This window comes from Myotis davidii, unplaced genomic scaffold (genome assembly GCF_000327345.1).
Source record: "Myotis davidii unplaced genomic scaffold, ASM32734v1 scaffold1065, whole genome shotgun sequence".
Classification (NCBI taxonomy): Eukaryota; Metazoa; Chordata; class Mammalia; order Chiroptera; family Vespertilionidae; genus Myotis; species Myotis davidii.
Genome location: NW_006297281.1, coordinates 578466 through 592937, shown reverse-complemented (window position 1 = coordinate 592937; position 14472 = coordinate 578466). Strand labels below are relative to the sequence as shown.

Sequence of the window (14472 nt, the reverse complement as noted above, 5' to 3'; positions counted from 1 at the left end):
GGGAGCCAACCAGGGAGGGTTCAGGAAACAAGCGCAGGCAGCCACGGGAGACCACAGGTGCCCACTGCAGCACGGAGAAGGGTGCTGGCACCTCCGAAGCAGCCTGGCAGGTCCCCACCAGCACACATCTTCCTTGTAAACGCATCTGAGAGGGTAACCAGGCTCTCTCCCTCTGGTGAGGGCTGTGCTCTGGCTTCAGTAGCTGTACCGCCTGGAGGGAATCATTGCACCTTTTCCAATCTCATCTGAGATGCTAATCCTGCGGCCCCGGGCGGTGCTGGGCGGGGCGGGCTGCACTGTGACTCACAGCAGGGGCCCACACTCCTGGGCTCATGGCTTCTGTCCACCAGTTCTTTTTAATCCTCACCAGAGGATGTTTATTGGTGTTTAGAGAAAGTAAGGGGGAGAGAGAGGGAGAGAGAAACATTGATGTGAGAGAGAAACGTGCATGGGTTGCCCTAACCGAGGATGGAACCTGCTACTTAGGTATGTGCCCTGACGGCAATCAAACTTGAAGAGTTTTAGTATACAGGATGATGCTCCAACCAACTGAGCTACCCGGCCAGGGCACCATTTTTTTTTTTTTTTTATCAATGCCATAGTTATTTTACATAATCACATGTTCTACAGTTTTTGGTTAAGACAATTACAAACATTTTAATTATTTATTCTTCATATTTATTTTTCATTGTGGAGGACGCTACCAATATTTATTTCACTATTCCATCTTAGCCATTTCAGTGTTTTTGTCTTACTAATGAAGTGATGCCTTAAGGCTCTTTAATTTCATGGAAGAGAAACCTTCAAACCAGCTCAAATTAAAAGACCTGGGGCAGGGGCGCAGGATGGGGGGGCTGGGGTGGCTCTCAAGGTAAGATACTGGCCACCTCCTGGAAATGGAGCCTGGGCCCCTGGGGAAGCTGGGGAGGGAGTATCTGCTCCCTCTCACTGTCTGGTGGAGTTTCAGGTCTTGGTGCTTTGGCTGCGTGTCTACTGCTCTGTCTCAGCTCGCACATGGCAGGCACAGGCTGAAATGGTCTGCTCCACGTGATCCTGAGCTGAACCATCCAACCCCACCTTGGAGTGGCTCTTAGATCAGGGGCTTGAGTGACTGGTTCAGCTGCCTCGGCGGAGGCTGGGGTGGGGGGTATGGCCTCGGTTTCCCCTCCACCGCAGACGTAAGACGTGGAAGGGGAGTGTCCAGAGCAGACACGTTGGGCTGGGAGGCACCTGGACAGACGCCCACAGCAGCTGTCAGCATCTGCTTCTGGGTCGTTTTCTTGCTTCAATTTATTCCCTTAGGCTAAGGTCACAAGAGTGCAATTAGGGTCAAAGTATGTGATGACTTATGACTTCATTCCAGTGGCCCAGAACTATTTTTATTGGGGTCTGGTGTGCACTGTCGGTGCCAACTCGGGGAAACCAGACGCTGAAATACAGAGCTGAGCCTCTCTTCCAGTCCCTGCTGGCAAAGACGGGATGGCAGGAGGCCGGCTCAGGGGGCTGGGGCAAGGCCAGCTCGGTGGACGTGGACTGCATCTCAGGGCCTGAGGCCCCGTGGGGTCTGGCTCCAGGAGAAGGGCCCAGGCAAGGAGCGACAGAATGTATGCACAGCCTGGGAGAACATGAGAGTTCCTGGAAGAAACAATACTACATTTGTATTGAAGGGCTTATTCCGTAAGCCTTGCTCTGAAGTTTTCAGCATTTGGAAATAGAATTGTTTACTCTTCCTGTGCTCACCAGTTGTGACAGAGTTCCACACGGGGCACAAGGAACAGGGAGCAGAAAAGCTCGCTCATGCCCATTGGAGGCTGGCGCCTTTGTGGAGTCAGGGGTTAGAGGGACAAGGCCTTAATGAGGACCCATCCCTTCCGGAGGGCGCACACAGAGGAATAAACGGCCCACAGGGGGAGGCGCAGCCTGAGCCAGGACCTGGCAGGAGGCGAGCGCTTTCCTCTCCCTCCTCTGTGCGCTGACTGCCATCCGTGCCCTTCCAGGCTGTGGCGCCTCATCGTCTCGCTGCGCATATGGGCTTCCAGACACGCACACCCCCGGGACCAGCGACCGGACTCTTTCCTGGAGCGTTTCCGCGGTGCCGAGCTCAAGGAGGTGTCCAGCCGAGAAAGCAATGCCCGGAGCCAGGGCGGCCAGGAGCCAGCAGACAGCGAGAGAAGGTAAGGAGCCAACGGGAGGTGAGCCACCTGCGCCAGGCGGGAGGCACCGCTCACTGGCCGCTCAAAGCTGCTCCTGGAAGAAGGCTTCTGTCTTAGGAGAGCGCCAACTGTCCGCTCCAGTCCAAGAAGTCCTGCAGGAGAGAAACCCTTCACCCAGAGGCCCCAGCCTCCTGTGACCCCTGACCTATCCTATTCAGAACTCAGCGAGTGTCCCCGGGAACTGGTGCTCTCAGAAACACACTGGGGGTGCTTGGCTCACCCATCTCTGTCCACCACAGGGCCCTCCTAGACTGCACTGTAACCCACCTTGATACGAACCCGTCGGAAACCAGGAGCCTCGGGGAGAACCTCAGTGGTACCCAGTTTTATGCAAAGGGATGCATGCATTTTTCTGGGAAGAATGTCTGCAGGTTGGTGAGAATTTTCAAGGGGAAGCATTCATGTTCCAGATCAGGTTAAAAACCGTGGGGAGGTGGAGCGCAAGGAGGGGCCAGGGTAGGGCGGGGAGAGTGTTCACCTTTTGACAGGAGAAGGGTCTGGGCACCATCTTGCCCGCCCACAGCCTTCTCCACACCCTCAGACTCATGGGAATGAGCATTCGACTCTGTCGCTTCCCAATGTGGCCAGATGAGTGGAGGGTTGAGCTGGGACCCTATCAGGGCCGGGCTCCACTATATCCGGAGGCCTGGTCAATGGTGGGAAGGGTCCGAGTGGGGAGATGAATTCGACGGTGCAGGATGGTAGCTGGTCAATTAGGGAGGCTTCCTGGGGGAGGAGGACTGGACTTTTGAAGCGAAGTCCCACTGGCAAAGCAAGGTGTTTGCAGGGACAGGTCTTGGCGCAGTGGGTCTGGCTGTGGGACCACCAGCACAGAGGTGTGAACGCGCCCATGGAGCTAAGCTTTCCCTCCTTCCCAGTCTCACAGGGAGCTGTTGCTTCCTGGGTTCTCAGATGCTTGGAATGAATCCTCAGAGAGCCCTGTGTGAGGAGAGGGAGACCTGGGTAGGGCAAGCAGGCATCCCCAAATGGCATTTGGCTGGATGGTCAGCCTGTGGAAGCAAGGCCCCGAGGGTCAGGCTGGCGTGCTCCGGGCCACTGGCTTTGGTCTCCAGGTCTCCTAAGGGGTCAGCAGTGACCACGAACCAGCAAGCCACCCTCCAGCTCTGTGAGGCCAGGCTGGCTTCCTGCACTAGCCATGCCGCAAATGTGCCCGGCAGTGGACAACTTGGAGAGCATACCTTTGACCATGAAGTACTGTGCTGTCCAGCTTTAAATAATGTTTGCTTGGATGCCAAACGAGCTCCACTTTCTACCCGGGTTCTCACGTAGGTCATGGGAGGAGGGGCGGGGTGGGAGTGGCGGGCAGGACCGAAGAAGTTAAGATGGATGTGAGGGTGGGGATGGGAGCGGAGAGACTGAAAGCTGGGACAGCGTTGCCCACGGTCTGTGTTTGCCCTGCTAATTGGAAGTGACAGCTGTGACCGAATCTTGGAGCAGCTGCCCTTTGAGAGCCAGGCCTGTGCGGACAAGGGCAGCAAGTTGTCACAGCTGCTGCGGTGTCCACTCTGGCCTGCAAGGCACTTGACGGCCTTACCTGAGAGCGCCGAGGGCAGGGGCCGCGTCGGGTCCATGGCTGCGCCCTTCATGCCGCCTTCACATGGTTAAGCTGCGTGAAATAGAGTCGAATCTGAGGCAGATGCTGGGTGGAGTCAATGGTTGGTCACATTTATCCAGAAGCGCCCGGTTAGCCAAGCGGTCACCCGCTCCTCCCCCAAAGCTTCCATCACAGCGAACTAGTCACAACACATTTGGTGCCTGACACCCTCCGTTCCTCAAGCTGCGTGCAAGGCCCGGGGGGTGGGGTAGGAGCAGCACCGGGACGGTCCCCTGCGGGGGGCTGAGTGCTGGTTCCCACGTTCGCTCCCTGAGCCTCCTGGGCCCGGCCAGAAGCAACGCCAACACCTGCAGCAGCTCAGAGGCGTGAGCACCTCTGCCCCGCTATGCGCCCTCGCCTTTCCTCCTCCGAGATGCCCAGTTTGCCTCCCCCTTAAGTGTTCCTGCTCCCCACCCTCAGAACACTGCCACGCCGTTCTAGAAGCCTGTTCCTTCCACTGGAACGCCATCCGTGGACCATCGGAAGGACCTGGTCATGCCTTGGGCGGGTCATTTGATCTCTCTGTCTCAGTTTCTTGTCTATAGAACAAGGGGGTTGGATGGGATCGATGTTTCAAGCTTAGGGAGCCTCTGTTGCTGTGTATTTGAGGGCAAAGCCAGGCTCCTTGTGGAGCAGCGGGTAATTCTTCTCAGAACCCCCGCACCCACCCCACCCCTTCCTCCTGGGTGCCAGTGAGACGCTCTCATTCAGGCCGATTCAGGCCAATTTGGAGGATGGAATCAGGGCAGTGGAAAGAAGAAAATTGTATTTAGTTAGTTAGTTAGTTGGTTAATTCTCGTCCGAGGATATTTTTCCATTGATTTGTAGAGAGAGTATAAGGGAAGGGGAGAGACACAGACAGAGAAATATTGATTGGTTGCCTCCTGCATGCGCCCCGACCAGGGCCAGGATTGAACACGCAACCCAGACATGTGCCCTTGACCAGAATCAAACCTGGGACCCTCAGTCCCACCAACCGACGCTCTATCCACTGAGCCAAACCAGCTAGGGAAGAGGAAATTTAAATTCGTCCAGAGCATCGCCTCTAGAAACGGTGACCCACGGCCATTCCTTTCTGTCAGCAGATGCCGAGCCGGCAGGTAGCTATGATGTGTGATCATGGCAGGTGCCACTCAGGAGCCCAAGGAGGGCGTGTGCCTGTGTGACCATACATGTGTTAGCACGTGTGCACCATTCTCCTGCCTTCTGCATGGAATGCCATGGGAGTAGGCAGAGGAGCATCTCAGCTGGAGCGCAGGGAAAAGCCATCATATCAGGGAGAAATGCCAAGTCCTTGACTTCCAGTGGAAGGAGAAATGGGCCAAGGCCTTTGTTCCTCGGGTAGAACATTTTTCCGTTTTCCTCCCTGAAACGTAGTTGCATTTTGTTTGCATAGATTTGGACATCAAATCCAGAAACCCAAATGCCAGCAATAAAAAGAAAAAGAAATTATTTCAGCTACAAAACAACAGCTATTGCAATATGTGCTTGACTTAAAGCACCTGATATTAACACCTTTGAAACCTGGCTTGTGTCTGGCAGTCAGGGAAAGGCTCTGGGCACTAGATAAAACCCTGGCGGCCTCCCGGCTCCTTCGCCCAGGGCTGCCATGAGGGTGAGGATGGGGGTGGAGGGTGTTGGCTGCCCTGAGCTCCCATAAATCTTTTCAGGGCCCATATCGTGGGTCCAACACTGCAGCCAAGGACCAAGGGACAGAATCGGAGACTGTGCCAAACAGGGCCACCTAGACACAGACACAGAGGTACAGAAACAACTCCTGTGGACACCCATCCCCATTCTTCCACCTCTTCCGGAGTTTTCTCTTAGTCCCCTGAGTCCTGACTCTCCCTCCCTGATCAAACCGTTCCAGCCAAAACCAGTATTGTTTTGCAGCTGTGTGTAGGTCTTTTGGGGGCAGTGCTGGGTGGATTTGGGGGTGCAGCTGGATGGTGCTGGGTCTTTCAGAGGCCCTCAGCAGGTTGGTAGCCAGAGGAAAGCCCAAAGCCTGTAATCAGGGACAAAAATCCTGGACAAGGAAACCTGAGCCTGATGCAGTGAGAACCCTCAGCAAGGTTTGCATGCTCAATCAGCTGGTAGGAAGCGCCCTCTGCTGGCGTCTTGGTGTTAAGACCAGTGGCAGACAGGACTTCGGGGTCATGCAGAGAGGACAGAGAATGGATGACTGTCCTTGCTCTTCTCACTTAAGAAGCTAAATAGATTTATTCTTATTCTATGTATTCATATATGCATTGTCAGAAACTTGCAAAACACAGGAAAGCACACATGAGCATATACCCGCAGAGAAGTACACGTCATGTTAACAGGAATCCCATTATCAGAGAAAACCCTTCTTAACATGTTGGCAAAGATACCTCCCAGTTTTTCCTAGGAATAAAAATTGAATGGATAGACAGACAGGTAGATATAATATATTTAATACAGGTGCTGGTTAAGAGCATTTGCAAACCAATGCGAAGCTTTGTGACCTTGAGTAAGTTACCTGGCCTCTCTGTGCGTCAGTTTCCTGGCCTGTAAAACAGGTATTGCAGTGTTGTCTGGCTTGAAGATTTGGTGAAGACTAAATGTGTTCATTATGTAGAGTGCTTAGCACAGTGCGTGGTACATAGTACGTGCTCAACAAATATTGACTAGTATGTTAAGCAGAATAATTTCAGACTGCAGCTGGAGCCGGGGTTGGGGTTTGGGACCTCAGGCGGCAAGTCCACCTGGGCCAGGCATGTGAGCACAGGCAGAGGATGCATTGTCACTGGCCCGGCCCCTGCGGTACCCATAGCGCCAGCCCTCCTGGCTACCCACCTTACCTCGCCTCCATGCAGCACGACTTCTCGCCGGCCAGCCATAGCAGCTGCCTCCAACATGCTGGAACTCACCGAAGACAACTTCTCTGACATGGGCTCTGTGGTCCTCATGCCCTTCGCCTCCTGGTCTGGACACTGCGAAGGGCTTGCCCTGGAGTGTGCGGCTGCAGCTACCAGATTAAAAGGAATTGTCCCATCAGCAAAGGTTGATTGTGCTGCCAACACAGACACGTGTCATAAGCATGGAGTCTGTGGGTATCTGATCCTGAGGCATTTGGAAATGGGAAGGAGCGGGTGCTGGGATGGGCCGGGACTGCTGACGGGACGCAGCCACCTGGACAGGCAGGCAGACCAGCGCCGGTTCCTCTGGGACTGAGGAAGGACTGGAGAGACTCATGAGTGATAAAGAGGCTTCTGTGGTGGACTTTTTTCTGGGATTTATTCAATGAAGCTCTGAGTTTCTTTTTTTAAAAAATGTATTTTATTGATTTTTTACGGAGAGGAGGGGAGAAGGATAGAGAGCTAGAAACATCGATGAGCTGCCTCCTGCACCTCTCCCACTGGGGATGTGCCCGCAACCAAGGTACATGCCCTTGACCGGAGTCGAACCTGGGACCCTTCAGTCTGCAGGCCGATGCTCTATCCACTGAGCCAAACCAGTCAGGGCAAAGCTCTGAGTTTCTAAAAGGAGCCAGCAACTTGAGGCCCTGATCGAGTGGCTCAGTTGGTTAGAGCATTCTCCCGATCTGCAAGGCTGCAGGTTTGATGCCCCATCAGAGCACATACAGGAATCAACCAATGAATGCATTAATAAGTGGGGCAACAAATGGATGTCTCTCTCTCTCTCTCTCTCTCTCTCTCTCAAACAACCACAACAAAAGTAACAATAATAAAATAAAAGCAGCCAGAAACTGGAGGGATAACTACGGATTTGCACACAACGAACGGTGTTGAGTTTCCGGTGAACAAGTGTGGTGATAAGAGAGGGTATCCATGTTTTGTCCTTCACATCTGATGAACAGGGTGAGGACAAGACCGGCATATGCAGAACAGAAGATTTAAATTCATCCAGGAAAACATGTTTGGTGTTGCCCTCACACGACAGGAGACGACGAGGGCCCGACACGGGCCAGGACTTCCCAGGGCTGGCTCTGCCGTGGACCCTCAAACAAACGCCAAGGGTCCCGGCTGCCGGAGAACCGGGTGAGGATGGTGCCGAGAAATCCCTACATGGATGCTGGACTCAAACTCAGCGTTAGCCACGCACTTTCCTACTCTGGTTTGGGAAGCACAGCTGGACAGGTTTCTGTTGTTCCATCAGCACGGCAGGAGGAGAGGGGCTTGTCATGCAGGAATCCGTGCGTGAGGCCAAGGCCCTGGGGAGGTTCCTGCAGGACGACTTTTATGGCAGCCTGAAGGGATGCTGGAAGTCTGAGCCCACTGCAGACAGTAGCATCGGTCCCATAAAGGCAATGGTCAGTAGAGCAACGGTTCCCCACGGAGCCAGGCCCTAATCCCTACTACCCTGCGGCTGTTTTCCCTACGTGGCACAGGGACTTGGCAGATGTGACGGGTTTAAGGGCCTGGAGACAGCAGAGATTTTGATTCTGGATGATCAGGGTGGGCCCTCTGATCACAGGCTTCCCTTGAAGTAGAGGACCTTCCGCGGCTGCAGAGAACCAGGGAGGTGGCATCTCGAAGAGAACTCAGCCCCCCCGTTTCTGGCTGTAGAGGTGGGAGAAGGGGACCACGGCCGAGGACGCAGCAGCCTCTGTAGGCTGGGGATGCCTCAGCGCACAGCCAGCCACACAACAGGGATGCCGGTCCTGTCACTGCAAGGAATCAAGTTCTGCCAACAGTCCGATGAGCAGGAAACACATTCTCGCGAGTCTTCAGAAGGTCATGGCCGTGACGCCTCGATGTTAGCCTGGGGAGACCCGTGCCACACTGACTCAGATCTGCAAGGTCACTCCGGGGGGTGTAAGCCCTGCCCTTGGGGCCATGTGTTCAGGCAGCAATACCAAACGGATGCAGCTGCTGTTGAACGCGTGTGCAGCCTGCTCTGTAACAGCTCAACACCAGGGCCGCTGCCCCTGATCGGGGTATCCGTCAGCGACACGCGAGAGGCTCGGGAATTCCACTGTCAGCGGAGCTGTGTGACTAGGTTGCTGACGCTTCTGACTTTATACGATTGTTAATGGCTATTCTTTTGTAAACATGTTTGCACACAGCTTTGGTGATTTCCTTGGGAAATGCTATGTGAACTGCACCCATCTTTTTCAATGGGTGTTCAATTAGCAGCCATTTATTTCCCCTCCAGTGCCTCCCTCCAGGGTGTGCAGTAGGGAATCAGAGGGGCCTGCAGATGGCTGGCGGGAACCCCGGAGGCAGGCCAGGGGCCTCCCCTCGGCCCCATGTCCTCAGCTCTTCCATGGGCCGTGATGCCTGGCTTGCAGAATGATGGCAACGATGGTCAGGTGACCCTGATGACTGCCGGTCCTTAAAAGATTGCCGTGAAGAAGAGGAAGCGGAGAGAAGCGCCTACTGAGGAGAGAGCTGCACTCGCGGGCCTTCCCACTAGGGGAAAAGGGGCTGCTCCCCCACAGCCTCGGGCCTGGGAGCCCGCTGCCCCCCTGACCCCCTGTCCCTCAGCCCCCCAACCCCCCTGCCTCCCAGCTTGTTCCTCACTCAGGTTTCCATTTGATGCCCAGAGAGGTTTTGAGAACCAGCAGGCCACACCCTTTCCTTCAGAACAAAGCACTTTATAGGTGACTTTTTCACCCTAAAGCAGGGGTGGGCAAACTTTTTGACTCGAGGGCCACAATGGGTTCTTAAACTGGACCGGAGGGCTGGAACAAAAGCATGGATGGAGTGTTCGTGTGAACTAATATAAATTCAAAGTAAACATCATTACATAAAAGGGTACGGTCTTTTTTTTTTTTAGTTTTATTCATTTCAAGCGGCCGGATCCGGCTTGCCCACGGCTGCTTTAAAGTGTGGGTTTGGGATTCTTTCCCAGCACCTTGCCACGCCTCCAGCCCCAGCTGTTTGAGAAGTCCTAGGGGCTCATGAAAATGGGTCAGAAATCACAGGACACTGAGCTAGTCTGCCTCACACTTCGGGAGTAACAATAACAATAACAATGACGATGCTGCTGCTGATGGTGATGAAATCAGTAGCTTCCTTGCGGCCAGGGTGCTGGAAATAGCCACGCCCTGCCCGTGGGCTCTCCTGCGTGTCACTCGGCTCACCCTCCGCGTGGGGGTGTGTATGCTGTAAGAGAATTGCTTAATGTCCTGTGTCCTCCACTGACAAGGCAAGAACGGAGAAAGAGGGAAGGGGGGAAGAGAGGAAAGAAAGCTGCCTCAAACAAGAGGAGTAACACTGAGAGAAATGCTTCCAAACGGGTTCCATGGCTACGTGGAGCCTGCCGCGCGTGCGGGACCAGGAACAGGGACCCAGGGTGACGCTGTCAGGCCTCAGGGGAGCCCCGGAGAGGTGGCTGGTGAGGGCTGCAGACGAGGACTTGGTCCCAGAGGCCAAGCTTATGAGTCCTGTGAGGTCTGGTCCAGCTGAGGGAGGCCTGGCCCAGCTCTGGGGCTCCCAGGGGGCCTCCTGGGGTGGAGCCTCAGGGGAGCAGTTAGGGGCTGTCCCTGTGAACCTGTGCTTCCCCCCTTCATCCCCCATCCCACCCCCCACGCACAGGCATTCTATCTGCCGCACAAGCACCTCCGCACAGCCCAGGTAAGCTAAGGCCTGACCCTGGGCTTGTGAAAATACTACAGTCCCAAACCTCAATCCAAACCAGTGGCAACAAGGGCTTGGAACCGCCCAGATCCTACCTGTGAGAGGTAACCTGCACTGCGGGTCCCAGCGAGGCAGGAAGGCCTGTCTCCTCCGGAACAGTCCTGGGCCAGCACATGAGGCGTATGGGCTGGGGAGGAGATACCTCAGTAAACGCGAATCCTCCCCAAACCCTGGGAGTGAGCGCCCTAGGCCATCGCTCCTCTGCGTGTGGCCCCCGTGGCCCAGGTGAGGCCCAGGTTGGTGGTTTGGATGGTGAGGCAGGCCCCAGGTGCTGGGAAATGAGCCTTTGGGACAAGCATGTCAAACTCAAAGGCTAACGAGCCAAAATAAACGAGGCATGCAGCAGCAGGCCGCGAGTTTGACATGCTTGCTTGAGGACATCTGTGCAAGGGATGTGAGCAAGGTGGAAACCTTCCCAAGGGAACATCCCAGGCTCCCACATTCTGCTCCGAGAGGAGCTGACGCAAAGCCCTGAGAAAGTGTGAGTGCATGTGGGCAGGCCCCGGCCTGGAGGGCTTGGGCGGCCTGGGGATCTGCATTTCCACAAAGCTCCCAGGCTCCTGCAGCAGCCCTGTGATATCATCAAGCTGCCTGCTCATTCCCAGCATCCTGCGGACACAGAGGATGCCACCGGGCACGGGGGGATGTCGCCGCCGTGATGTGATAGGCAACTTGGCTTCCTGGGGAGCTGAGCTGGGAGGGCACCTCCAGAGTCTGCCCTGCCTCCCAGCCTCTCCTCCCATGTGACCCCGAGACTGACAGGGCCTGGTCTGGAGTAGCCCTCTCTGAGGTGCCGCCCACACGTGTCCTCGATTTCCGAAGCTCGGCCGGGTGTCCAAGATCCTCCAGAGCTGAGGTCTCAGCACACGGGGCTGTTGTGATGTCTGTTTCTAGGGAGAAGGACGCCGTGGTGCTGGACCCCTCCAGCAACGGGTACTACCGCTGGCTGACCGTCATCGCCCTGCCTGTCTTCTACAACTGGTGTCTGCTGGTGTGCAGGTAGGGGTGTGGCTGGGCCTCCCCCCAAGGAGGGGGTGGAGGAGGGAGGGCAGCCCATCTTCAGGCAGGACTGTGAGTGTCACTCAAGAGCCTGGCCATGCAGCTGGCGCCTGTGTCTCCATGGTGAGGCGGCTCTGGAGGAGCACCGTGTGGGCCCTGAGTGCGTGGGGACCTGTGCCAGGGCCCACAGCACCCGGGAGCCTTGATGGAGGTGTAGGAGGAAGAGGAGGGCGAGCTGCGGGTGCTCTGAGGGCAGGGTGCTCCGAGGGCAGGGTGCAGGGGAGGAGCCTGCTCTCTGACTGTGGGCTGTGGGTCGGTGCAGGGGGAGCTGCGGCTCCTATGAAGGCAGCAGGGCCGGTGGGTGCTCCTGAGCAGCCTGCCGGGCAGGTGCGTGTCCCTGGGCCAGCGTGTGCTTTGGGACGCAGGGGCGAGCAGTGGCTCTTCTGGGACAATCGGAGGCGCAGGGACTTCTTTAAGGAAGCTGCAGGAGAGGGAGTCAAGAGCAGCTCCTCTCATAAGGGGCAGAGGGAGGGGGGTTCGGGGTCTCTCCTAGGAAGATGCTGCTCCTCCGGGTAGGTGGGGGCCAGGCCTTCCTGGGCAAGCCTGCAGGATAGAGACCTGGCTGCGGGCCTCTGTGGGCCAGCAGGGGGCCTGCAGGAGACGGGCAGGAGGTGTCCTTTCTCCTCCAGGGGGTAGGGGGGTCTGGGTCTTCAGAGCCAGGTACAGGGCAAGGATGCAGGGACAAGAGGCTGCATTTCTGAAAGGACACGTGGCTTGGGGGCTTCCTTTCAAGTCCAGAGACAAGGATGCAAGGGTGAAGGGGCCCCTGGGGATGGGAGTTTGGGCCCCTGGAGGGGATGAGCAGGTGCAGCTACTCTTCTGGGGGTAGGGACTCTGGGAAGGCCCTTAGCAGGCATTTGGGGACAGAGCTGTTGATTTTCTGGGTTACACAGGGGGTTTGGGCTTTGCTAATCAAACTTCAGGAAATGATAAGGGGTAAGCTGCTACTCTCTGAGAACAAGCAAGGGGTTGGGGGCTCTTCCCAGCAGGCCTGTGAGACAAGGATGCAGGGTGAGCTCTTGCTCTTCTGGGGGTCGTAGGAGGCGCAGGGGAGGGAGGCAGGGGAGCTGTGGCCATTCCTAAGCGAGCCTGCAAGGCAGGTATGACTGTTGGAGATACACAGGGCTTCCCTGCGCACGTGGTAGGGGGTGCGGGGCAGAGATGCTGCTCTGTGAGGGTACGCAGGGCTTTGGGGTCCCTGAGCCAGCCTGCCAGGTAAGACTGCAGGGGTGCGTCCTGCTCTCCTGGTGGTGTGGGAGCCACCTGCCCAGGCCGCACAGCAGGTGTGCAGGGCTCCAGGGCTCCCTGACTGTAAGGGGGGTTTTCGGGATTATCTGAGCAAGGGGTGGGCTCCTCTCCTGAGGGTAAGTAGGGGTGAAGCAGGGAGAACGGAGGGCCTCTCCCAGCCTGCCTGGGGACAGAGCAGGCTGCTGCTCTCTGGGGATCAGGGGTATTTTGTGGGTATTGTCTGTATGAGAAGCGATGAACATAAAGATGGAGAAAGTAGAAAACATTTACTGGCTTGTTCAGTGGTTAATCCTCCAGGAATTCTTATGTCTTTGACCCGGGAAGGGCAGGTCCTCAGCCTGCCCCTGACCCAGCAGTGGGGCCCAGAGAAACCGCCCGGCCCCTGAGCTCCCTGCTCAGAGCAAGCAGGGCCCACACTTTGGGGTCAATCCCAGCTCTTCGTGGCTGCGTGACCTTGGACAGAAAGGCTTCTGGGAGCCTGGTCCCCTTCTCAGGGCCTGGGCGATGACGCCGGGGCGCAAGCCCTGCAGGCCGGCTGGTGCCCAGAGGCCCTGCAGACATCTCTCCTGTCACCCTGGCTCAGGGCCTGTTTCGACGAGCTGCAGTCCGAGCACCTGGTGCTGTGGCTGGTCCTGGACTACTTGGCGGACGTGCTCTACGGCCTGGACGTGCTGGTGCGGGCCCGAACAGGTGAGTCCCCAGCTGGGATGTCGGGGGCCCGGCCACCGGCCCCACAGTGGGAGGGTCTGGGGGACCACAGCCATGTTCAGGGAGATCCAGGATGGCAGGGTAGACATGACCTACCCCTGACCACTAGAGGCCAAGCAGGCCGCGGGAGCCTGCAGCAGTGACGGGGTGGTGCCACCTCAAGCTTCCGCTGCTTCTGGGACAGAGCCCCGAGCAGGGGTCATGACCCCTGGGTTCCGGTCTCTCTTGTCCCAATGAGCTGTGCGACCCTGTGCAAGTCGAGCTGTCTCTCTGGGCCACATGGGTATTTCCGTTGGTGTTGGAAGTAAGGAAGCCACATCACCATCTCGAAGCCCAGCCCAGCGCGGCTGGAGGCAGGAGGCAGAGCGCGGTTTGTCTTTGCTGGGACGGCCGGAGGCCCGGGACCTGCTGCTCCGTGGCTGTCAGAGGAGCACTCGACAGGGAGAACTGACCCTGGAACAGGCCTTCCTCCAGGTGCTTCTGGCTGCAAGTGGGGCCTAAAGCCCCAGCCACGGCCCCCAGCCCTGCATCTCCGGGGCACCTTTTTCTAATTTGCACAAAGACATCACGTAAGCTCATGGAGGCCCTGCTTGTGACTTCCAAGATTTTTTAGCTAAAAACTGTGCCATGGTTGTCGATATAAACATACCTGATTGCAGCAACAAGCCGTGCAGCCCCCTCCTTTCCCCAGAGAACTGCTGCGCTGCAGACGGCAGGCAGGACTCTCCATCGGCCGACTTAGAAGCTGAGGCCAGAGACGCTGAGTGACTGGCCCGAAGTCCACGGTCACTCCCCCTCCCCAGCAGCCCTCCTGCTTCCATCCACATCAGTGCCCGGCGACGGCCACGTAACAGGAGTCCTCATGCACACAGCCCGAGGCTTGCATGGTCACTGAGCCAGTCCTGGTGGTCGGCCACTCCTCGGTCACGTGAGCCTAGCAAGACACAAGAGGTCCTGGCGTGGCCCAACTCCTGGGCCGGCTGTCCCTGTTTCAACCGGTTCA

General features: G+C 56.8%; 1 protein-coding gene across 1 annotated transcript in view; it reads left to right on the top strand.

Moving 5' to 3' along the window:
- The window catches only part of CNGA3 (cyclic nucleotide gated channel alpha 3), a 36921-nt gene that overhangs the window by 18770 nt on the left and 3679 nt on the right, over nucleotides 1-14472 (top strand). Inside the window, exons 4-6 of the mRNA XM_006773087.2 lie at nucleotides 1998-2174; nucleotides 11349-11453; nucleotides 13345-13451. Coding sequence (XP_006773150.1) covers nucleotides 1998-2174; nucleotides 11349-11453; nucleotides 13345-13451 — 389 coding nt within the window. The remainder of the gene's footprint in view (nucleotides 1-1997; nucleotides 2175-11348; nucleotides 11454-13344; nucleotides 13452-14472) is intronic.